Source organism: Bufo gargarizans, chromosome 4, assembly GCF_014858855.1.
Source record: "Bufo gargarizans isolate SCDJY-AF-19 chromosome 4, ASM1485885v1, whole genome shotgun sequence".
Taxonomy (NCBI): Eukaryota; Metazoa; Chordata; class Amphibia; order Anura; family Bufonidae; genus Bufo; species Bufo gargarizans.
The window spans coordinates 508,878,149-508,904,108 of record NC_058083.1 but is presented as its reverse complement, the minus strand read 5'-3'; the positions used below and the strand labels follow the sequence as shown (position 1 = coordinate 508,904,108).

The 25,960-nt window shown below is 45.6% G+C and overlaps 1 protein-coding gene across 1 annotated transcript in view; it reads left to right on the top strand.

Annotated features, from left to right (window-relative positions):
* The window catches only part of GPATCH2 (G-patch domain containing 2), a 125,246-nt gene that overhangs the window by 15,599 nt on the left and 83,687 nt on the right, over positions 1-25,960 (top strand). The window contains exon 5 of the mRNA XM_044288797.1: positions 774-853. Within this exon, the coding sequence (XP_044144732.1) occupies positions 774-853 (80 nt within the window). The remainder of the gene's footprint in view (positions 1-773; positions 854-25,960) is intronic.

Genomic DNA, 25,960 nt, shown 5'->3' with positions numbered 1-25,960 from the left:
AACGGATGCAGCCGGTTGTATTATTAGGACGGAAGCGTTGTGCTGAGATTTTGAGATTCCCTGCCGGATCTGAAAACCGTACAGCAAAAACGTTGTCTCATCAAAGACAATGGGGGCATATCGCTAGGATATGCCCCCATTGTCTTATAGGTGCGGGTCCCTACCGCTGGGACCTGCACCTATATCTGGAACGGAGCCCTGTAAAGTGGCGGCTGGAGGACTCCGGTCCGGCCACCACCAATTTGTACAGCTGATCTGCGGGGATCCCGGGAGTTGGACCCCTGCTGTTTTCATATTGATGACCACCTATCCTGAGGAATGTCTATTAATATAAAAACCCTGGAAATCCCCTCTAAGAACCTCTTCACACAGTTCACTTTAGGGCCCATTCAGGGGCGTGGACCCGCTGGCAGCTTAGCTCCATTGAAGGGAGGTAAGCAGTGATCGGACAGCTGCCATGGCTGTGGTCCGCGCACTGCTCCAAGAAGTCCCTTGTTGGCGCTTTTGCGGCTTTAAAACCCCATCTGTGAACTGCAGCTCTGCCTCTCATCGAAAACAATGGGGAGCAGAAACCACGTGGCTGCCAGCGGAATTTTGGTGCGTTGTCTGTGCTAAAATTTCACCACCAATTTCCTCTGTGTGAACGGGCTCTAAGGAGTGAAAACGCTTCCCTTTTGTCCTTTAAACCAAACAATTTGCGAATAAAAAAAAAATGTAATAACGAGATTGGTTTTAAGAATTTATTATCATGAGATGCATCTTCTGTGTTTTAGGGTTCCAGGCGAGGTTGAGTCATCTCCATGCCATGCAAGCGAGAAGTGTACGGAAGTCGTCCTTAAACCCAAGTCCTCTGGTACGTGTCGGGCTTTTCTTTGTACTTTCCTGCGTCGTGCTGTAGATTCTGCACTGAATGCTTTGTCTCTTGATGAATTGGCCCGATGGGCAGCGAGATGGCTGATACGTGTTACGTTCCAATTGCGGCTAATAAATTATGGCGCACAGTCTGCTGCATTAAAGGGGTTTTCTACTGATGGCCTATCCTCTGGACACCAGGGACCCCGCCGATCAGCTGCTTGAGAAGGCTCCGGCACTGTAGCGCCATGGCCTTCTCACAGCCTTGCCTAGGCCAGTGATATCACATTCATCAGTCTCATGGCCTAGGCACATCTCCGCCCCATTCAAGTGAAGCTGCGATACCAAGCACGACCACAATCAAATGGATGGCGCTGTGCTTGGGAAGCTAAGAGAAGGCCGCAGCCCTAGTCCGAGCGCCATTATTGTTGAAATCACCTTTTTACTTAAAACATCTTTTTAGAATTTTTTTGTTCGTTTTTTTTCCCCCCAGGTCGTTATATTTAAAAAAAACAAAAAAAAAAAACAATCCTAAAATCTTCCAGTTTTCACACTGGCCACTAGGCCTCAGATATGTTAACACATCCCGTCCTTTGAGACCATCTCCATGGGCCATAGACACAATGGACAGGAGAGGACTCTAGGGGGGAGTTTTCCAGGCGTGCTCTGTGCAGAGGTCAGGAGGGAGCAGATGAGCTGGGATATCGCCTATTATGAATGGTGGATTCTGTGTTCTCTATATAGAGGTGATACCTGTCATTGTAATCCTGTGATGATAAGGAGATAGCTACTCAGGAAATCATCACCTATAAACCTAGTGGCCTGTGTGTAAACTGTGTGTGTGTATGTATATGTATATATATATATATATATATATATATATATATATATATATATATATATATATATATATATATATATTAGAGATCTTAACATGGAAAATTTTTAAAATAGTCACCAAAAATTCTTAAATACTTAAAGAATTAAACAAAAGGCCATTTTCTGATGACCCATTCCCTTTAAAGAATGTGTTTACCTTCCTTTTTGCAAGTATAAAAATGCTGAACTTGATGGGCAGTGGGTGTTTTTTTTACCTAGATGTTATTGCTATGTGACTCGTCTGCAGGTGATACGACTATTATCGTGACCGAGCGGATGTGGCATTTGTAAGAACTTAATGGCTTTATCAGTAATGCGGTTAGTCCTTGGGTGACATGATTGGGAATGAGCAAGACCTCTGTGTGTGCCTTGGTTCCTCTTTTAAAAAAATCAGTTTAGAAATGATCAGAGCAGCAGAAGAGGGGTGTGCTGACCTTAAGGCAGTCAGTGACCTCTTAAAGGGGTTCCCTGGGATTCACATATTGATGACCTATCCGCAGGACAGGTCATCAATATCAGGTCGGCGGGGGTCCGACTCAGTAGTTGGCGTAGTCTATAGCCTCCTCCTCCGCTTACCAATCACAGCAGCGTACATTTTATAGCGGCTGTGCTTGGTATTGCAACTCAGTACCATCCACTTTAGTAGGGCTGAGCTGCCCAAACGCTCATAAAGCTCTCCGGCCTTTTAATACAACTGATCATCAGGGGTCCCGGAAGTCGGACCCCTGCTGATATCATATCGGTGACCTATCAATGTGTATAGGTCACCACTATGTAAATTCCGAAGAACCCTAGTAAGAATAGGGATGTTTATGTCATACCCAAAGAGTTGTAGGAGCAAGTTTCCAGCAGCACAGAGTATTTCAGCAGATAATTATACTGATCTCATTGGGTTGACGGAAGCAGCCAAGCCAGTTAATATTAATGTTCGTTGCTTAGTGGCTATGTGAAACCTCCGCATAGAATAACCAGCACATACGGACTTGGTCATACGTGAACAGAGCCTTGGGGGTCAGTGACATATGACTCGTCCCCTATGTATAAAATGTCCTAGGTCATTCATTACTGGTTTGAAGCCATCAGAAAAGGAAAGGCGGTCAGAGCCTGCAATGTATTTCGGGATACCTCTTTAAATGGAAAGATTCTCTTTTAGCACTGGACTCCCTCTATATCAGGAATGCCCAACCTGCGGCCCTCCAGCTGTTGCAAAACTACAACTCCCAGCATGCCCGAACAGCCTACAGCTATCCGCCTACAGCAGGGCATTGTGGGAGTTGTAGTTTTACAACAGCTGGAGGACCGCAGGTTGATTATGCCTGTCCTACAGCTATTAGGGCTTGCTGGGAGTTGTAGTTTTGCAACAGCTGGAGGGTTGCAGGTTGAATATCCGTGCTTTATGTGATCTCCATATGCCCCAATAGATCCAGTAAAGTAAGCCATCTAAATCAATGCTGAGCGATATACCTACTGATCCCACATCTGATGTTTGCTTTCCAAAATGTACTTTGAACGTACGTCTCCGCCACCCTTAAGAGTGCATATTGAAAATACGTAAAAAATATGCATCTGCGCCGTATGTCGCCTATAGTCTGCAAAATACATGAGGGACAGAAGTGAGGTCCACATTTCCCTGGCCGCTTGAGTCTTCTAATCCTCCGTAGTGTAGACATGCACTGATATGGATATATATGTATAGGCTTTGCCTTATTTCCCATATATACGCAGCAGATATGATGCTGATTTAATACAGACCGTAGTATAATGTTGAATATTGTAAATTTGGGTAGATCAGCGTCCAGCGCAGCGCTCGGTCCCTCTCGCCGCTCACTCTAGTTTGTATCGCCACCAGCTTGGAGTTAATCTATCAGTTGTAATAGCCCCTATAAAATACCAGAATGAGATTGCAATAAGCCCAGAAAATGGGCTACAAATCCCGTCAGCAGTCAAGCAGCCAGTCAAGCAAAAATAAAAATAGATGCATCTGAAACGCATGCATTTCTCTGCGCTGAATTATAGGCGGTCAGAGATCAGAGGCCAGCGTGTTAAACCGTATTACAATGGAGGGCTGTGACACGCCGCCAGCCTCCCTGTACAATGAGGGACTTCTCCCATGGCTTGTTTGAACATGATTTTTCTCCTTAATGTGGTTCATGAAAATTGTTATCTTTTTCAACAAAACAAGGAACATTTTACAATGAAACTAATGAAGATTGTGTTCACATGTAATATTTATCTTGCGGTATGGGGAAAATGTGAGCGGTCGTCTCAGGACTCTGAAAAATCCTTCACCAATCCTAATACCAGGACAGGATCTGTCAGCTCTGCTGTGTGGTGTGGTATAGAGGATCTGTCAGCTCTGCTGTGTGGTGTGGTATAGAGGATCTGTCAGCTCTGCTGTGTGGTGTGGTATAGAGGATCTGTCAGCTCTGCTGTGTGGTGTAGTATAGAGGATCTGTCAGCTCTCCTGTGTGGTGTAGTATAGAGGATCTGTCAGCTTTCCTGTGTGGTGTAGTATAGAGGATCTGTCAGCTCTCCTGTGTGGTGTAGTATAGAGGATCTGTCAGCTCTCCTGTGTGGTGTAGTATAGAGGATCTGTCGGCTCTCCTGTGCGGTGTAGTATAGAGGATCTGTCGGCGCTCCTGTGTGGTGTAGTATAGAGGATCTGTCAGCTCTCCTGTGCGGTGTAGTATAGAGGATCTGTCAGCTCTCCTGTGTGGTGTAGTATATAGAATCTGTCGGCTCTCCTGTGTGGTGTAGTATAGAGGATCTGTCAGCTCTCCTGTGTGGTGTAGTATAGAGGATCTGTCAGCTCTCCTGTGTGGTGTAGTATAGAGGATCTGTCGGCTCTCCTGTGCGGTGTAGTATAGAGGATCTGTCGGCTCTCCTGTGCGGTGTAGTGTAGAGGATCTGTCAGCTCTCCTGTGCGGTGTAGTGTAGAGGATCTGTCAGCTCTCCTGTGCAGTGTAGTATAGAGGATCTGTCAGCTCTCCTGTGCGGTGTAGTATAGAGGATCTGTCGGCTCTCCTGTGCGGTGTAGTATAGAGGATCTGTCAGCTCTCCTGTGTGGTGTAGTATAGAGGATCTGTCAGCTCTCCTGTGCGGTGTAGTATAGAGGATCTGTCGGCTCTCCTGTGCGGTGTAGTATAGAGGATCTGTCAGCTCTCCTGTGCGGTGTAGTATAGAGGATCTGTCAGCTCTCCTGTGCGGTGTAGTATAGAGGATCTGTCAGCTCTCCTGTGTGGTGTAGTATAGAGGATCTGTCGGCTCTCCTGTGTGGTGTAGTATAGAGGATCTGTCAGCTCTCCTGTGTGGTGTAGTATAGAGGATCTGTCAGCTCTCCTGTATGGTGTAGTATAGAGGATCTGTCAGCTCTCCTGTGTGGTGTAGTATAGAGGATCTGTCAGCTCTCCTGTGCGGTGTAGTATAGAGGATCTGTCAGCTCTCCTGTGCGGTGTAGTATAGAGGATCTGTCAGCTCTCCTGTGTGGTGTAGTATAGAGGATCTGTCGGCTCTCCTGTGCGGTGTAGTATAGAGGATATGTCAGATCCCCTGTGTGGTGTAGTATAGAGGATCTGTCAGCTCTCCTGTGCGGTGTAGTGTAGAGGATCTGTCAGCTCTCCTGTGTGGTGTAGTATAGAGGATCTGTCAGCTCTCCTGTGGTGTAGTATAGAGGATCTGTCAGCTCTCCTGTGCGGTGTAGTATAGAGGATCTGTCAGCTCTCCTGTGCGGTGTAGTATAGAGGATCTGTCGGCTCTCCTGTGTGGTGTAGTATAGAGGATCTGTCAGCTCTCCTGTGTGGTGTAGTATAGAGGATCTGTCAGCTCTCCTGTATGGTGTAGTATAGAGGATCTGTCAGCTCTCCTGTGTGGTTTAGTAGTATATAGGATTTGTCGGCTCTGTCAGGACGTATCATCATCAATAATAATAATAGGTTGATTGTAACTTATTCCTTTAAGTGGTTTTCTGAGATTTTCATATTGATGGCCTGTCCTCAGGATAGGTCGTCGGTATTATATTGGCGGAGGTTTGGCTCCAGTGAGTGCTGCATCCTCCTCCTAGGCCAGTGATGTAAATGAACAGTCTTATGGCCTAGGTGCTGTGCTTGGTAAACTGTGGGGAGGCATTAACTCTACTGGGGTCCGACTACTCAGTTGCCAGTAGTGGGACCCCACCGATCTGAGGTCCTATCCTCAGGATAGTTAATATCAAACACCCGGAAAAACAAACAAACTTTAAAGTGGTTTTCCCAAGATATAAACTTATGTCTTATCCACAGAATAGCAGTTAAGCATCTTATTGGTGCTGGTCTGACCACTTGGACCCCACTGCTTATGCAAACCGGAGTATTCAGGGTGTGCACTGCTGCTCCATTCCTTCCCTGTGGGACTGCAAAAGATTACCGAGCTCCGTCTGCTCCACGCATTTAGAGAACTTTAGACAGTTGGGGTCGCAACAGTTGCGCCTCACTGATCAGATACCTATTCCTTATACTGTGTACAGGGGATGAGTTTATATTTTGGGACAACCCCTTTAAGAAACATTCCCTGGTGACAAGTGATTGTCTCCAAAGTCACCTCAATATGGGGTTGTCTTCTTCCAAACATGGACACCTATTCTTGAGTTAGAGCCTCGGAAATCACTTCGACCATGCCGCATATAAACGGTCAGTCTGTATTGAAATATAGATGAAAGGGAGCTATGGAAACTATGGAGTGCTCCCAGCACCATTCATAACTTGCATCCATTTTAGTGGAAAAAGACCAGACTTCTTTTCTTGCCCTTTACCAGTGTCCCGGCTGGACAAACGTTGTCTCGTCCTCCTGAACGGCACTGGTCCCATCCGCCGGACCCTCATCAATCAGCCTATCCTGAAATCTATTATAGAAAATACCATTAAAGGCTATGGACACTTTTGGGGCAATTTTGTTAAAATGATTGCATCGTGAATGAATGAATAACTTTATATAGCACTACAATTGCGAACTAAATCGCCTCAAGGCGCTTTTGCAGCCATTGCCCTCCTGTGCCTTCAGAAGAGGTGGGTCTTGAGCTTCTTCCTGAAGGCCAGATGGTTTTCTTCTGAGCGGATCTCCGCGGGTAAAGTGTTCCATAGCCGGGGTCCTTGGACTGCGAACCTTCGTTCGCCTTTTGATTTGTAGCGGGTCTTGGGGATATGAAGGTGGGTCTGGTTAGCTGACCGGAGGGGGCGACCTGGGGTGTAGTGCAGGAATTGATGGTTGTTCCAACTGCTGCTGCGTCTCCTTCAGGGATGAAGGGGATGAGTCTACGCAGCAGGCGAAGAAGGTGGTGGGACCTGCTGACTACTGATTCTATTTGTGCATCCATTGTCATGTCTGAGTCAAAGATAACTCTGAGGCTTTTGGCTTTGGTGCTGGGAGTAATGGTTTGTCCGAGGATGGTGGGTGGCATGCACGTCGTGCTAGGGTTTTTGTTTTGGTTTGCATGGAGGAAAAGGAGTTCTGTTTTGGAACCGTTGAGTTTGAGGGAGTTCTTAGTCATCCAATCGTCTATCAATGAGAGGCACATTTCCAGTGCGTGATATTGGTCTTTTTTGTTGGTGATGTGTAGGTAAAGTTGGGTGTCATCAGCGTAGGAGTGATAGAGCAGGTCCTGGTTGCTGATAATTTTGAGGAGTGGTCGGAGGTAGATGTTAAAGAGCACGGGCGACGGGTGATCCTTGAGGGACTCTGCATGTGATTTTACGTGCTTCTGAGATGAAGGCTCCTAGTTTCACTTTCTGGGATCGGTTCTCCAGGAAGGATGCGAACCATGGTAGGTCCGAGTCTGCGACTCCGGCTACTTCTGTGCTCATTTTGGGCTAAAATTTTTTTTTTTTTACATTCGTCTTTTAAAAAAAATATTCAGTTGTTTCTGAGGAACAGGGGTTTAAAAATCGGTTTGTTTGCAAGCTGTGACTTTCTGTTTACTTTGAATCCTGCCATCTTATCAAACTAATAAGACTATGACTTAAATAAGTGTTCATGAGGTCAAGAGATCAGAGATAAGATCTACACATGAGCTGTCAGAGGAGGGGATTGAAAGAAAATTTCAGAGCTTACTAACAGACTGATTGTTTTAACCCCTGTGTCTCAGAAATGGCTAAACATTTTTAATAAAGGCCAATTGAAAAAAATAATTTTAGCCCAAAAGTAAAATGTGATTTAAAAAAATGCCCAGAAGGTGTCCATAGCCTTTAAGCCGTATGGCGGTTAGCTCCAATCCAGAGCCTCAGAAAGATTCCTGTAAAATAAAGGACATGTCATATCTCAGAACCGCCGACTGCATTTTAACCTCCCAGCCTCGGCTTCCTCAAACACGCATCAAGCCATCTGATTATTCTTTCAATTCGCCGCTTCCATTATTCTCAAATAGTACTATAAAACCCAAAATATGAGAAATAGGCAGGAAAAAAAAATAATACGGGAAGGTATTTTATGTCTCCGTTTGATGGATCGGCCCTCTGGAAAGGGAAACAAAACACTAAATATCTGTAATCCCGCATTATTTACCGCATGGCTGGTTAAATGCTACTTTAAGCCTCATAAAATTAAAAGGGAAGAGATCTCCCGACTGTAGCAGGAATTGGATTTAGGAAGAAAGGTACAGAGCCAAAATATTGCTACAGAATTAAATGTCAAAAATCTTCTTTAATAGCAGATATATAGTTCACACTGTGTGGTTATGATTAATACATTTAATCTAAATCACTGAGAGTTGCTCTGCCTTTTCCATAAAATACAATAGGACACAAATCAGTTTTACTGGAGGCTGATAACAATCGCCAAATAATGCATCTTCCCGCCCAATAAATTGTCAGTTATACCTTTAACTAAAAATCAATTCATCCCGGCAGAATTTATCGCCTTTTCCCCCAATAAATCTCCTCAACTGTTTATTCATTTGCTTTCTTGATACATTTGCGCCACTTTTGCCACGCTCCGGCGTTTTTCCCTTTTTGATTCATTGTAAATTAGAAAAAATCTATTTTGACTCAATTTTCTAGTGAAGAAGTTCAGATCTGGCGGCGAGTCATTTTTTTCAGTCTCCTTAGATATTTGGTACCCTTGAACTCCAGTCGCAGATCGGATGTTTTTTCTTGCTTCCTTTATGTCTTGGATGAAGTAAGAGTTTGTTGGTTGTTTGGCGCCGCATAATATTTTAATTGATATTATTACCACAGTTAGCAGCACGTGAGAAAGCTGTATATGGCGGCTCAAGGAGTCCCTACCGTTCTGTAGGCGTTTTTTGCAGCATCCTATTCTCCTCTAGGACAGTTTACTTCCTAGTACAATGTGTGATTGGCACGCCACAGTTTTTAATCTCTTACGTTCATATGTAGTGCGTGAGGGTTAACCTGGGACATTGATGGCATAGCGCTAGGACATGCCATCAATATCAGATAGGTGCTGGTCCCAACTCTAGAGAAAGGAGCCCTCGAAATGATGGAGACCACACCATACATGCGCAGCATGCTCTCCAAATATCGCTATGGGACTTCCTAAAATTGCTGAGCGAGCACATTTGGCTATTTTTGGAAGCCTTATAGCGGTGAACGGAGAGTGCACTGCGCAAGCGCGCCCACCTCTCCATTTACCTCTATGGGACTGCCGGAAACAGCGTTCGGTGTATTTGGAACTCCCAATTCAGTGAACGTAGGGTGGCCACACATTAGCAGATGCTTTCCGTTCACTTTGGAGTTCCTGTTTTGGAGATAGGAGAAGGTCCTAGACATTAGCGATACAACACCAATGTCAGATAGGAGCAGGTCCTAGACGTTAGCGATACGGCACCAATGTCAGATAGGAGCAGGTCCTAGACATTAGCGATACGACACAAATGTCAGATAGGAGAATGTCTTAGACCTTACGGATACGGCACCAATGTCCGATAGGTGGAGGTCCTAGACATTAAGCAATACGACACCAATGTCAGATAGGAGCAGGTCCTAGACATTAGGCGATACGACACCAATGTCCGATAGGAGCAGGTCCTAGACATTAGGCGATACGACACCAATGTCCGATAGGAGCAGGTCCTAGACATTAAGCGATACGACACCAATGTCAGATAGGAGAATGTCTTAGACCTTACGGATACGGCACCAATGTCCGATAGGTGGAGGTCCTAGACATTAAGCGATACGACACCAATGTCAGATAGGAGCAGGTCCTAGACATTAGGCGATACGACACCAATGTCCGATAGGAGCAGGTACTAGACATTAAGCGATACGACACCAATGTCAGATAGGAGCAGGTCCTAGACATTAAGCGATACGACACCAATGTCAGATAGGAGAATGTCTTAGACGTTACGGATACGGCACCAATGTCAGATAGGAGCAGGTCCTAGACGTTAGCGATACAGCAACAATGTCAGATAGGAGCAGGTCCTAGACATTAGCGATACGACACCAATGTCAGATAGGAGAATGTCTTAGACGTTACGGATACGGCACCAATGTCCGATAGGTGGAGGTCCTAGATGTTAGCAATACAACACCAATGTCAGATAGGAGCAGGTCCTAGACATTAAGCGATAAGACACCAATGTCACCTCTGGCACCTGCTCCTTTCTAGAGAATGGGGCCCCCAAAGTTAGGGGGCTCACAATGCAGGGTGTTTTCCATTTAACGCTATGGGCGTTCAGAAAATTGCCAAGTGAGTATGCTCGGCTACTTTTTGAAGCTCCATAGCTGCAAATGGAGACTGCATTGTGCAAGCGTGGCCACTTCTCCAATCGCCACTAAGGGGACTGCCGGAAATGGCTAAACCAGGCCCTTGGAATAGATGTGGTGGTCACACATGCGCAGTTAATCTCTGTTCACGTCAGGGGTTCTGTTCTTCAGATAGGAGCAGGTCCTAACAATATGCCTTTAATGTCCCAGGTGGGAATGCTCCTTTAAAGTCGGCACCATAGGTTTCTGAAAGTGTTGTACTAGTGTCGTGTGACGTAAATTGGGTTACACATTTTCTTTGCTAAGCAATGCATAACTTTTGTTGATACAGAAGTTGGACTTTGATGCACCAGAGCAATTAAAGGGGTGATTTATTATTACCACCTATGCCCACTGGTCACTGCTGTAGGAGGTCCTAAAATTGCCGAGTGCTGTCTTCCACCAGTCCCATATTGGTGATAGGAGAGATAGCCGCCTTTGTGAGTACGCTCTCCATTCACCGCTATGGGACTCCCGAATATAGGTGAACACACTCACTTGGCTATTTTCGGAAACCCCCTACCGATGAAAAGAGACCACACCGCGTATGCCCCCTGTTCTCTAGACAGGTGCAGCTCCCACCTATGGGATCCGGACCTATCTGACATTGATGACCCTTTTAATTTTGATCATGATTTATGGTGGACATTGCGCATGTGGAGCAACTCTCACATTTCAAATCCCGTAGTCTCACTGCTCTTACAGTAAAGAATCTTCTATGCTTATGGTGAAAGCTTCTTTCCTCTACATGTAGTGGGAGTTAATTCTTATTGTCAGTCAGGAAGGCTTTTTCCTAGAATATGGGAACAGTCTAGAACAGGGATGCTCAACCTGCGGCTCTCCTGCTTTTGTAAAACTACATCTCCCACCATGCCCTGATAGCTGTAGGCTGTTCAGGCATGCTGGGAGTTGTAGTTTTGCAACAGCTGGAGGGGCCGCAGGTTGAGCATGCCTGGTCTAGAAGATTGTGAAGCCCACTGGGAACAGTAAGTGATGGTGACGTCTTCTTGACCTTTTTCTGGATCAACTCTTTACAGTGATATGTTTTACCAGAAGGAATCGCTTTGTGTCATAGTTGAAGGCCACAGCCTTGGATCCACGACTGACCCCTAACCCATAGTGCGGTCATAGCGGAAGGGGCAGGGCCTGACAAACCCTTCTTTAACCCACCTTCTGTGCTCTATTGGTTATGTCTATGGTATGCCGTGAGCGATCCTGACCCATAACTATTACATTTTTCAAGTTTTGGAATTGAAATGCGCTGTCTTGTTTCTTCCTGCACATCCGCACCCCCCCTTCCCCCATTAGACCATTTTCGTTGTGAGTAGTAAATAAGTTGCAGAGAGGTAGAAGCAATTTGGACTTGATCTATCGCTGTTTATCTTAAAACATATTGAGTGTTAAAATGATTGATTCCAGGAGCAAAAGAATCATTTGAGCGGACGGATTAGCGTTCATTAATTCTACTAATTACATAGCGAGAAAAACAGATGTTTTGTTAGGCGGAGATCAGGCATTAATTGCAGGTCCTAGCTTCCATACTAAAAATAGCGCTGCAGTGTTACGGGCGCACTTTGCCGGGTTTGAAAAGGGACAAGGGGCGTAATGTAAAATAAGGCATTTGTATTAGTAAGGCCTATGTCATGTACTCTTTTAGGCTCAGCTGATGGTCTTAAAGAGGATGTCCAACTTCATATAGTTTTTTTTATTTATTTTTTAAACACACCTCCTACCCTGTGGGGGCCTGTAGAAAGAAGCGTACTTGCCTGCTCTCCAACACTCTGTCCTGGGTCTACTGCATGTAAACTTCTGGCATTACTGGGGTTACCTGCGCCGCTACAGCCGTGACTTGTCCCTAAGTATCACTTGGGGACATATCATCATGTGAATGACTTCTTTGCAGTTCTCTCAGATATGGTGGGTAGAGACTAGCTGCCATCTAATAAGTAGAGGAGAATCTGCCTCCTAACCTTCTCTTACTTACTCAGAAGAAGCCCCAGGAACACGGAGCACATTACAGAGAGGAACTGATCTGTATGGTTATGAATACAGCACTTGGGCTGAGATATAAACTACCTATTTGTCTCTTTATCTGTGCCTGTCTCCTCTGTCTTACTCCTGCTGCTGCTCACTCCTCCCCTCTCCATTTACTTGACATGTGTAATATGATCCTTCTGTGGAGATGCTCCCGTCTAGGATGGGATTAAAGGGGTTTTATCATCTCAGACACTGGTGGCATATCGCTAGGATATGCCATCAATGTTAGCTAGGTGAGGGTCCCTCCCCAATGTGTCCCTAAAAGTGAAGGAGAGTGCACCGCGTATGCGCGGTGTGCTCTCCAGTAATTTCTATGGGAGTTTCGAAAATATCTGAGCGAACCACCTTCCATGCCACTTCTCTTTTATGTCTGTTCCTCCATAGACAGGATGCAGGCCTCCACAAACAGCAGTCTTCCCTCTGATGGATTTACAAGAAAGTGTTGGGGGTAATCTGAATTTCTTTCAGCCTCTAAGTCTATTTTGCATTTTTGTGATATATAACATAACAGACAACCCTTCAAATATAGAGGATCGGTGGATGAGGAACCTACAAATCCACCCTTGTAGAGACATACCTTGGAGCACAAAACATGACCAGGATGGATGAAAGTAACTTTTTTACTAGGACCTCTAAGAAACAATGCGTTTCAAAGTGCAAGGACTCCCTTTTCAAGTCTTGTGAGACAAGAATCGGCGTCTAGCACATCAGTGCTGGTGGCCACTAGTAGGCTTGTCTGCGAACCCTTCAACTATGAGATCCACAAGAAGAGCCTCCACACGTTGACATTTATGGAAGAGAGTGGCCTTAGTGGGCCTCTCATTATCACGCTGGATTTTGCTGTCCAGAACAGAAGGGCCTGATATTTGTTTTCACCTCCAGGGTCCTTTCCATATCCCACCCCCTTGTTTGCTAAAAGTGCAGTTCCTCAGGGGAGGGAAGCCCTGCACACGTTCTCCAATAGCAAAGAGGAACGGACTAACCAGGACTAGTCCCTGTATCTCCAGAGGCTCCCTGGCAGCCTGTATGACCTGCCTCTAGGACATATAGGCCCTCACACTCACAGTTCTGTCATTAATGGAGCATACAGTCATTAATGCCACATACAGAGGATTGGATTGAGGACGCAGGGGAGGCGACGGCGTCGGGTCCTAATAATATGGCGAGCGCGTCTTCTAAGCCGTCATCTATTTCAATCCCGCATTTCAAGAAGCCAAAGCCTCTGATGATGTGCATGGGCTAAGTGCATAGATTTACTGCTGCAGTTTGAACATTTTTAAATTAAAATATATCGCTCATTCAGAAAATATTGATTTACACATCGCTGTGTCAATATTAAATCTAGCAAATTTTCCAATAAGTTAAAAAGATCTGGCAGGTCAGGTGAAATGTACTGAGTTGATTTGATTTTATTTATGTTGCTCTTCATCCATCTCAGAAACCACTTTTATGGATTTCAACAAAATCTGGTGTTTTAGGTAGAGGGTTTGGTGTTTCTTTTTATTTATTTTATTTGTTTACCTTATGTTTATGGATGGGTATGTATACCGCTACTTTATGCACGCGTGATTTAGGATTTGCTAGTTTGTCAGGATTGATATTGTAAAAAATTATATTTATTTAGTGTATGTCTAAGTTGGGTCGTCTGTGACTGGCGCTAATCTGTGACTTTTCTGTGCAGAATCGGAGGCAATTTTAAGCATGCAGTGGATTTTAAAATCCACTTTGTGTTCATTATTTCTTGATGATTTTTTCTAAAAGGGCATTAATGGTATATACAAACCGGTATATCAGAAAATACTCCATTCACTGGTATTACTGGCAGATCGTCTGTGTACTCTGGCAAGATTTAGGTATGGGCTCTGCGTCTGTATTTTTCCATGATTCATGTACAGCTTCTATTGACCCCAAAAGTGATATTTTCTTCGTTATTATCCTTCTTTTAAATCACAGCCTGTTATTATCATGTCTCCTCATGTACATACTCCATTGACCCCAAGTGGGAAGATACAGGAACTATTCTTCAAGTCATCACCCCTTAAATGTTACTGGTATCTATCCCCCTGTGCAGTCCCCAGTAACCCCTGGTGGTAAGATACAGGAACTATTCTTCGTGTCATCACCCCTTTCCTGTTACTGGTATCTATCCCCCTGTGCAGTCTTCAGTGAACCTAGGTGGTAAGATACAGGAACTATTCTTCGTGTCATCACCCCTTTCCTGTTACTTGTATCTCTCGCCCTGTGCAGTCCCCAGTAACCCCTGGTGGGAATATACAAGAACTATTCTTCATGTTATAACCCCTCTTACCAGATTCCACCTTGTACTGTCTTCTCTCTCCCTGTACAGCTTCCAGTGGCCCCAGGTGAGTTACAGGAACCTTTCTTTATGTTATATCAAGGAGGATTGTCCCATTACGACCGCTTGTCCCCTATCCACAGAATATCGGATGTGTCTCTTCACTGGGGGTTCGTCCGCTGGGCCCCCTACCAATCACCATGACAGGGGTCCATGCTCCCTGTTTGAATAGCACAGTCCATTCTCTCCCTATCACAGCAGGTGGCGCTATACAGATACATATTATTGAATAACTCAGTGGCTATGCAAAATTTTTAATTACATGTAATTATAAAAATATTTACGGTAGATCCAGGTGCTGGTTTGGAAACTGTAGAATATTTTTCGTGGGACATCCCCTTTAACCCAGAATTCCCTTATAGGGTGTACGGCAATGAGTTTTCTAAGCTGGACAACCCCTTTAAAATGTATAGCTTTGGCCACTGTGAGACATAATGAAGATCTCAGCGGAGCTCCACGTCGCGGCTGCATGGTGACGCTGGCGGAATATCTAATCCCGCTGCCCGTCCTCTTGTTTGCTAGTGACATGTAACGCGACGGCCGAGCCGCTGCGCGCCTGATTACCGCGCCGCTAATGCATAATGCACGCTGCTTTCCTATCGCACATTTGTTTAAGTTTCCAAAGAGAGAAGGGGGGGGGGGTCCGAGCGCGCAGACGGCACTGCTACTTGTATACTCAGTCGTCTGCCTAATCCTTATCCCCACAGCATTGTCAATGCCCATCTAATTCCATTTTAACAACAGTAATTGGCTGATGGAGTAGAAGATATAGATTTGTTTTCCTGATGACTCCTTGACTTTTTTTCCTCTGGTAATACTAATACAATCCAAATCCTTGCTGGCGTGATTGTGTCATGAGCGGGTCAACAGTCATGTCAAGGTCCTATTGGAAGCCTCATAGCGAACATCTTAATTTAGACTTAGCTATCTCTTTCGCGTCGTATGTGCATTTGCCAGTAATTCTTTCACGTCTCAGTCATTCCATTACACCACAATCCATTTACTTTAGCCGACGATGGCTCTGCATGGCAATCGCCTCGCGGGGCTTTTTTTTTTTTTTTTTCCATCCCTTTTAATGATTCCCTATTAAGTGCCGGAGGGCTGCGTGCTTGCTTAAAGGGGGTTTCTAGCTTTACGTAAAAAACGGAATGATTGTAAAATGAAACATTCTGCAGCTAATCCGTGCTTTCCATTTCAGTTCCTCTCCATTTTCAAAACCTCTGATTGTTGTCACTGAATGTAAGCGTTTTTTCTTTATTTTTTTTCTATCCAGAAGCATATGCAGACTAGACAGTCCTCTGTGAGCTAAAGCCGCCTAGACTCCAGACTGATACATTTTATCTGCACTGATGCATTTTTCTAGGATATACACTGAAGAGGATGTTAAGGGACTTAAAGGGGTTTTCTGCGAGACCTAGGGTAGGGCACTCCCACTGATCAGCTGTTTGAAGAGGCCACGGAGCTCCGTTGAGCTGTGGCTTGTTCTTTGACCAGTGACGTCACGTTTGTCACATGGCCTTTGTGCAGCTCAGCCCCATTCAAGCGAATGGGCCTGGCCTGCAATACCAAGCACAGCCACTACATGGTGTATGGCGCTGTGCTCGGTATTCTGTGAGGAGCACTAAGGCCTTTTCAAACAATTGGGAGTTAGGCCCCCACCAATCTCATTTTGATGACTTAGCCTGAGAATAGGTCATCAATATTGTACTTCTGGAACACCCCTTTAAATATTGATGACCTATCCTCAGGATATATCATCTGTATCCAATTGGTGGGGATCCAACTGTCGGTTACCCCACTGATCAGCTGTTGGAAGGGGCAGAGGGACTAAAGAATGCACCACAGCCTCTTTTTCGGCCCCATCGATCACATGGCTTTTCTGTAGCCCATTCCATTGAATAGGGCTAAGCTGCAATACCAAGTACAGCCACTATACAATGGACGGCGCTGTGCTTGGTTAGTATAGAGACCACAGCGCTTATCTCATCGCTGTCACCCTTTTAAAAAGCGTATCGTTGAGTGTCCCGGGAGTCAGACCCCAACCGATCTGATATGAATGGACCTATCCTGAGGATAGGTCATCAGTATGTAGTTCCAAGAAAACCCCTTTAAGTCTGTTCTCTTATGAAGGCAGTCCCTTCCATGTGTTCTCTTAGAGAAGTCTCTATGCAGACCTTATGTGCCAGATCTAGGAGCTGTGTTACCATCTGGGTGGCCACCACGTAACGTTAGAATACCAGGCTGAGGCTTCCCTCCACCACAGTCAGCTATGTTCTGGAGAATGATGGGAGTAGGACCAGGGGCTGCATTTCAAAAGGGGTTATCTCTGATGAAACAATCCCTTTAACAGCAGCCCTCATACACAGCCCTAAGGACCTTCTATGGAGCCTACATCTGAGATATGAGATCTCACAAGGCCTCCCGGTGACATCATCAGAGCGAGACCCAGGTTGGCTTTTTTCCTTGTTTGCCACAGTCTCAGATCTGGCATTGGCACCATGTCAGTGCCTACGTGATCGGTAATAGTACAGAGGAAGTCTTCTGTTGATGCCTGCCTACACTGTACTATTCGCTGGTGGTTGGCAAAGGGTTAAAGGAGTTGTCTGGTTTCATGATATTGATGACCTATTTAAAGTTCTCAGATAATATTTCTTTCGCTTTTCCAGACCCCATTGTACAATTAATATCTAACTGTCTGCAGGGGAAGTTACTGGGGACCATATTTATGGCTGATAGCTGGGGGGGGGAAGGAGACTGACTTGGTGAAGTTACAAAGGACTCTATATTGGTTGCTGCTAGAGGGGGAAGGTGACTGACTGGTGAACTTACTAGAGACTATGGGGGTCATTTACGAACATATATACAGCACCTTTGTGGCGTATGTCTGGCCAGATTCTGTCACACGCCATGTTGCTGCAGTATCTGCAACTCCTTTCCCGCTTATGCCAGGTCTAAAAGGGGGAGTGGCGTGGGCAGGGAAGGTGGTCCGTCTCGTTTACCATTTTCTACGCCTGGTTTAGCCATAGAAAATGGTCTAAATGTAAGACCGCTAGGAAGCTGTCTTACATTTTTAAGCGGCGGTGGATACGCTGAAGTTATGGAGAGGCCGGCGTCTCTGCCTAACTTTGCCGATCCACCACCAGCGCAGGGGCTTATTAAGACCGACGTCTAAAACGCCAGTCTTAATAATGTGCCCTTATACTTTCTGCTGCTAGAGAGGAAGGATACCTGCATGGAACTTGCTTGTGACTATATTTAGGAGAAATATTAAAGATGAAATTTACTGCTGCCAGAGGGGGAAGAAGACTGACTAGTGGTGATATGTGGAAGAGGGGGATGAAGAAAAAAATGCAAAGGATTTGTAAGTTGTAGGCGGGAAACAGAGAAATGGATCATGTGACCCTGTACAGATAGTACAGATTAAAAATGTTGCTAAGGGGCCACAGAAAAAGGAAAAAAAAAAGATGATTTATTTTTGGTGGAACTTTATATTGATTTATGGGATAATCCCTTTAACTCTGTAAATGCCAGAGATTTGGAATCCTATATCCAACCCATAGAAAAGAAATGTTTCTGAATGAATCCGCTCTATTAACATTGAAAGCCACCGGTGGTGCACATTAGTTTTCAGCAGCGAGATGATGAAGTTGCTTCTGGCAGTTGAGTGGGATGTCACAAGACGATATCCAGAAGATCCATTCCCCAGGAATAGGCAGAATTAAGCAAAAGAAAAATTCTGAGGTTATAGCCCCTTTAATAAATAAAAGTAATCTTCTCCATTTAGGTCCCGGAGGGAATACTACAATAGCGGTATTGTCAGGGGTCAGGGCCTGTGACTTCACATCTTGCTTTATTAGCAGCCGGGGAAGGTTGCACAAAGAAGGGAACGTGAAATAGGTTTGACACGAGAAATTAATTATGAAATAAAAGGCAGATTCGCACTCGGGCTAGAATTAGCCCGTCAGGTCACGATGGCAGCAGTCACCTTGGAGTCGCAGAACAGATAGTGACACTGTACCTGTGGGTCTAATATAGAGACTGTGGGCTGATGGCGCTGTGTACGTCGGCACGTTCGTTGTCAAAAGTCAGATTAAAGCGCAGGAAATAGACGCAGCAGGCCCTCATGACAGGTCAGTCCTCGCCGTCTACCAGTAAATCCAGAGGTGGACGTCAGCATCACGTTAAGACCTGGTTCACACGTCCGGATTCCAGACATGTGCCCCAGCCCAACGTGGGTCTAAAGACTCAAAACAGTCGGCTACTGTAGTTCTGTGCTCGTCGGCATGACATATGTAGCATCTCCATATGTGCCGGCAGTCCGGTGAAAAAAAGACCTTTTGTTGTATGCAAATTATTCCTAGGTGCAATGAGGGCGGTGCTGTTGCACCTAGTTGCTCAGAGAGGCTCCCCCACTACTGTGACAGGCAGGCCGGGCAGTGAAAACATATTCATCGCTGGCCTGTTTGTCACAGTAGTAGGGGGTGCGGAGCCTCGGTGCAATGAAGTACCTACATGTGCACCTGCATGGAAGGTGGGTATGTAGATACCAGTCCTCTTGTGTCCAGGCTCCAGCGTCTGGGATCTCTCAGTAGGCTCAGCTCAGCAGTTGCACGCCCTATGCAGCCCTTTTAAAGGGGTTGTCCAGGAATTCAATATGGATGGCCTTTTCTTACGATAGACCATCATTGTCTGTTTGGCGGTGTCCGACACCCCTCACCCCCCAATGATCTGCTGTTTCGGGGTAGCTCTGGTACACAACTCTTCTCTTGTGCGTTTCTCCCTTCCACTTTATACAGAATGGGTGGAACTGCGCTGACGCCGGAGACAGCTGACCGGCGATGGCGTAGAATGTCCGAGTACCACCAATCAGATATTGCTGGCCTGTCTTGATGGTAGGCCATCAACATTTAAATCCTGGACAACTCCCTTTAAGGAGTGGGCATGCTCCTTCCAGTTTATAGCAGTGGTCACCCTACGTGGCGCTGTGGAGCTATCGGCACATGCGCTGGTGGGTAAGTAGAAGCTGATGTACAGCGCATGCGCCGATATTGCAGTATACTGTGCAGTCAGAGGATTACAGGGCGAGGGGATGCAGATGATGCCTGGTCCGGGCAGTCAAGACGGGGAGTGGCCATTACTGCACAGGGGTGAAGCTAAGCTGCACCAAGGGGCTCCGGCCGGCCCCTGAGTGCACTGAAACACCCATCTGCATAAACTTTTAAAGATGAATTTGTCAATTAACGGAGCAACCGATCTTCACTAAAAAGGTATACTTTTACTTAGCAGGATCCACCCTCCCTGGCCTGGTTTAATAGGGTTGTTCCTGCTCTTTAAGACCGAGTCACACTCTACATATCTGGTTCTCTGTGTTTCTTCTGTCATGTGTTCTTGCCCTTTAAAAACACCATAAGATTTCCCCCTTGACCTCATTGAACAGACCTGGAATATTCTTTATTTCGGAAGGTAAAAAGGAGATGGATCTATGGCTATACAGATCCGTAAATTACGGATGACGTCCGTGTGGCATTTTTTATTTTATTTTTGCAGACCCGTTGACTTCAATGGGTCTGTGGTCCGATAATACGACGTGTTCTTCATCTGTTGATGCGGAAAGCGCACTGATGTCTTTCGTGTGCTTTCTGGCTCCGTATGTCCGTTCCGCAAAAGATCAGACATGTCCTATCCTTGGCCGCAAATTCGAACCACGGACCCGCTTCGTGCTCTAAGAGATCCCCCTTGACCTCATTGGAGTATTCTTTATTTCGGACGGTAAGGAGGAGACGGATATATGGCTCGTCTGATATCATTCTGGAGCCCAACCAAAAACTTTTCTCCCGCAGGAAAAAAAAAAATATAGAAATCATAATGGAAATGTTCACTTGAAGTAAGACAAATGGGACTAAATGAGAAAACACTCCATGAATTGCAAATGGAGCCGAGTTAATTTGTTGCTACAGTCGTGTTGCCCTACTGTTAAATGAAGGCTGCGTAATTATCTTGTTGGCAGAGATAATGTCAGAACCTTATTTCTTCTTACATGCCTCGTTTTTACACCCGGGCTAATTGAGCTGCAAGGTGACAACTGACTGTACTCGCCTATCATCATTAGCGCGCTCTCTTCTGTTTACAGCTATTCCTTCCATTCATTTAGACACGTGCGATTTTTTTAATTTTTAGTTTTTTTCCCCACTGTATCTTTAATGGGGTTTTCCTGTCTTGTAAAGTGATAGCGTATTGCAGGAGCTGCAGAGCAGCGCTCCTGATCCCCCCCCCCCCCCCACCAGCTGTGCAGGGGAGACAGAAGGGGGTGCAGTGCTAAACCAGCGCTGTGTCTCCATCGTTCCCAGGATCATTGAGGGTCTCAATGGTCAGACTCCCATCAATCCTAAAGTGACGCCCCCCTATCCTTGTGGGACCTCATCACTATATCAGATGAGGAACCCAGTGAATAAATGAGGTGCAAAAGTGGACAATTGCATGTGGCTTTTTTGATGCAGTAGTCAGATTTTTTCCTTTCATATGACCGTGTGTATTTTGCGGTGTGCAGAACACAGATGCACAAAATGCGGGTGACGTCCGTTTGGCATTAGTTTTATTTTTGCGGACCCATTGACTACAATGGGTCCGTGATCCGCATTTGCGACCAAGAATAGGACAGTTCTTCATCTGCTGGTGTGGAAAGCGCACTGATGTCTTTCGTGAGCTTTCTGTATCCGTATGTCCGTTCCGCAAAAGATAGACCATGTACTATTCTTGGCTGAAAATGTGGACCCAGTGAAGTCGGGGGATGCCACATGGACATCATCTGTATTTTTTGGACCACATAATACAGTCGTGGGAATGTACCGTAATACAAAGAATCATAATAGAAAAAAATTAAAGGGGTATTCCAGTTATAACAAGTTATGTGAGTAGGGGATAACTATCAGATTAGTGGGGCACCTACCGCTGGGACCCCCACTGATCACAAGAACGGGGGGCCCGTACCCTTTGGAGACCCCCTGAAATGTATGTAGCGGCTGGTCGGAAATGCACACCTCTGATCCATTCATTTCTATGGAAGCACCAGAGATTTCCTAGTTTGGCGCCCCCGGCTATCTCTGGTGCTCCCATAGAAAGGAATACCCCTTTAAAGCCGTAACGGTGGTCATCAGTTTGCCTTACTTCCACTTCTTCCCGATGCTTTCTAGAAGCAGCTAAAATGGAGCAAAGAGCTCAGTATTACCAGTTGGGTGCGGGCAGGACGTCTGTGAGGTGAAGCTACAGTGATGTCAGAGAGGGGGCATCACTTTGGCAACGTCTGCTGTACATCCAAGTGATATGATGGTATTACCTGTGGGACCATAACCTTGAATTTAAAGGGTCAGAGTGAAGCAATGAAAGGGGTTCTCCAGGCTTAGGCCTCTCTCACACGGTCAGTATTTGGTCAGTATTTGTGAGCCAAAACAAGGAGTGGGTCCAAAACACAGAAGAGGCAAGAGTATTTCATATAATATTTCAAATATTTATACTTTTTCTCAGTAGGTTCCACCCCTGGTTTTGGCTTACAAATACTGACCAAATACTGATGCTAAATACTAACCAAATACTGACTGTGTGAAGGAGGCCTTATATATTTTTCTGCATTTAGTAACTGTAGTAAGGCTACTTTCACACTTGCGGCAGAGTGATCCGGCAAGCAGTTCCGTTGGTGGCAAATCGTATGCCAACTGATGGCGTTTGTAAGACTGATCAGTCTGAAAAATGCCTGATCAGTCAGAAATGCATTGAAATGACGGATCCGTCTTTCCGGTGTCATCCGGCATTTTTTTTTTTCACCTTTTTTTTTTTTTTTTTTTTTTTTTTTGACATGCCGGATCTGGCACTAATACATTCCTATGGAAAAAAAATTATGGATCCGGCATTCAGGCAAGTTTTTTTGCCCGGAGATAAAACCGTACCATGCTGCGGTTTTATCTCTGTCCTGATCGGTCAAAAAGACTGAACTAAAGACATCCTGATGCATCCTGAACGGATTGCTCTCCATTCAGAATGCATGGGGATAAAACTGATCAGTTATTTTCCGGTATAGAGCCCCTAGGACGGAACTCTATGCCGGAAAAGAAAAACGCTAGTGTGAAAGTACCCTTAGGGTCCATTCACACGTCAGCAATTTCGTTCCGCACTTCCGGGTCCGCAATTCCGTTCCCGAAAAAAAATAGAACGTGTCCTATTCTTGTCCGCAATTGCAGACAAGAACAGGCATATTCTATTAGTGCCGGCAATGTGCGGTCCACAAAATGCAGAACGCACATTGCCGCTGTCCATGTTTTGCGGATCCGTGCATCCGCAAAACTCATACGGATGTGTGAATGAACCCTAACACTGGGTATTTTTCCCCATAGACCTGGTTTCATGTCAGCACTTTCTTCCCAGTTCTCAGCATCACTGCATCCTGGCAGGATGTTTCCATTCAGAACTTCCTGTTTTCCTGAGTTTCCTGCTGGGTTTTCTAACCAATGCCTGCATGCTTCCCTCTGTAATGTTTTACAGAGCTTGCTCCACTTAGCTAACATGGATAGGGATGTGTGACTACGGCAGAGGGAACGGCGTGGCAGACGGAACAAGCCTTTAGAAACATTACAGAGCAAATCATGTTGGGATTGGTTAGAAAACCTAGTAGGAACCTGATGAAACAGGAAGTTCTGCATGTAAACATCGTGCCAGGATGCAGTGATGCTGAGAGCAGGGGAAGGGAAAAAAAAACTGGTATGTGGGGCAAAATTGCCGGGAGCCATTGAGATGCATAATGTGTAAGTTACCTTATTGCAATATTTTATGCATTGGCCACGCAAGAAGGGTTGATTTTGATGCACGAGTCACCAGTATTTAATGCCAGAGATTTCTCTTCTTAAGAACGCCAGTTGAAACATCTTCAAGAAAAAAAATACAAGTCCAGTTGACTTATTCCTACTAATACAGTGCGCTTGTGGGGCTTTTAGGACTGGTAAAGGGGGAAGACCACATGACATGGCACAGTAGGTGGTGTTGGCCCTTTAAGAAGCCCGTCGATCAGACAGATTGCATATACACGTCCTCCGGTTCAGTTTGGAAATTCTAAGCAATCGCCTCATCATTTTCATCAGGCAGGAGCAATAACCCGGACGTATGGCACCTTTCGAGAAACCCGGACAGATTGGACAGGACTATTATGTCTGGTGAAGGCGCTGGAGCCGAGAACGTCAGCCCGTGCCCTTACCCAGTGATCTTTTAATTTCTAGAAGCAGGTGGAGTTGGCAATTACATCCATGGTCAGCACATCACCCCTTCTATACCGGATGATGAATTGCAAATAGCTGGACTCCATACACAAGGCAAAAACTCCTATAAATCTTCCATCCGTAATAATGACAAGACGGGAAGACTGGCAGCTATAACAAGGCTGCTGTTGTCACCCACTTTATAGTAGACTCGATATCCATCATTATCAGCCAGGGCTTGCTGCCACTGGACAAGAAGGTCCAAAGAAAGATGAGTTGTTTGCGCGGAAGCATCCAGTAGGTCCCATCTGGCAGGGAGTAAATGGGATTTTTTTCCTGTTCAGTGGACCACAGCTGTCCATCATTTTAGTCTGGTATCTGATCGCTTCATGCTGGGGAACAATATGGCTCTGCGCCGGCATTCAGTGTTCGTATTTAAAACGAGGAAGGTTTCACCTTTTACTTCTGGATTTTAACCCCTGCGGTGGTACGATTCTGCTGCTGCCGTATACCGGAGGCAAGGTGTGACCAACACTCCTATGTAAACCCCATTATTCACGTGCTCCAAAAATAGCAGGTGGTTTTACCGGGATTTTAATACTGATGACCCCACTGTGAGCGCCGCGGCCCTCTCTCAGCTTTTCTTAGGCCATTGACGACATGTTGATTGGTCATATGGCCTAGGCCAGGCATGCTCAACCTGCGGCCCTCCAGCTGTTGCAGAACTACAACTCCCATCATTCCCTGACAGCCTACAGCTATCATTCTACAGAAGGGCATCGTGGGAGTTGTAGTTTTAAAACAGCTGGAGGGCCACAGGTTGAGCATGCCTGGCCTAGGTGCAGAGCAATCCCATTCAAGTGAATGGTGCTGAGCTGCAATACCAAGCACTGCCACTATACAATGTACGGCGCTGTGCTTGGTGAGCAAAGAGAAGGCCGCAGTGCTCACAGGTACGCCGGTGCCTTCTCAAACAGCTGATCGACTGGGGTTCCCGGGTGTCAGACCCCCCCCAACGATGAGATACTGATGACCTATCCAGAGGACCCCTCGAATTACCACCCATGAGCCTAATACACTGGCCAGTCCTCCGCAGAAACGAGAGCTTCAGCTTCAGATTTCTGAAAAGGTCAACTCGGGGCGTCAACTCGGCCTATAGTCTGACATTAGTGAAAGTGTCGGAGTATCAGAAATTCTGAAATGATGCCCTCCTGCCACTTTATCTTGCACGGAGACTGAAACATGTTGACTCCTGCAAAAATAATGCTGCCCTCTACAGGTAGTGGAGGCTGGTTCTACCGCATGCTGATATCCGGGTATAGGGGGTAAGAAATAAAAGAATCTCTAGAAAAAGTAGTCTAATATCGAAATCTCGAGTATTTATATCGGGGGGTCCCTGATTCGGGACGTTAATTTAGTGGGTGTACGAAGATAATCTTTCACCCTGGAGGACCCAGCACGTCTGTTTATAACATGACAACCCATTAAAGGGGTTGTCCCACAAAAATCATTTTGCCGTTTTAAAACCAGCATCCGGGTCTGAATACTTTTGTAATTACATGTAATGAAACATTTAGTATAGCCAGTGAGTTAAAATGTAGCTGTATAGCGCCACCTGCAGTTTGTTCATTTTTTTAAATTTCTCTGTCCACTTCGATAAGGTGGACACACATGCTCAGTTTTTATTTTTCAGCTGCAATATAAAGGACACAACCTGTCAGCTATGATGGTGAAAGAGTTGCAGCAGAAAGGATACCCCTCCTGGGCTGCCAGATCGATATAAATCTAGCAGAGCAATGAATGAGGAGATCTCTGGATCCATGTGAGGTCCAGGGCAGGTTCTAGCTTTGTTAGAAAGA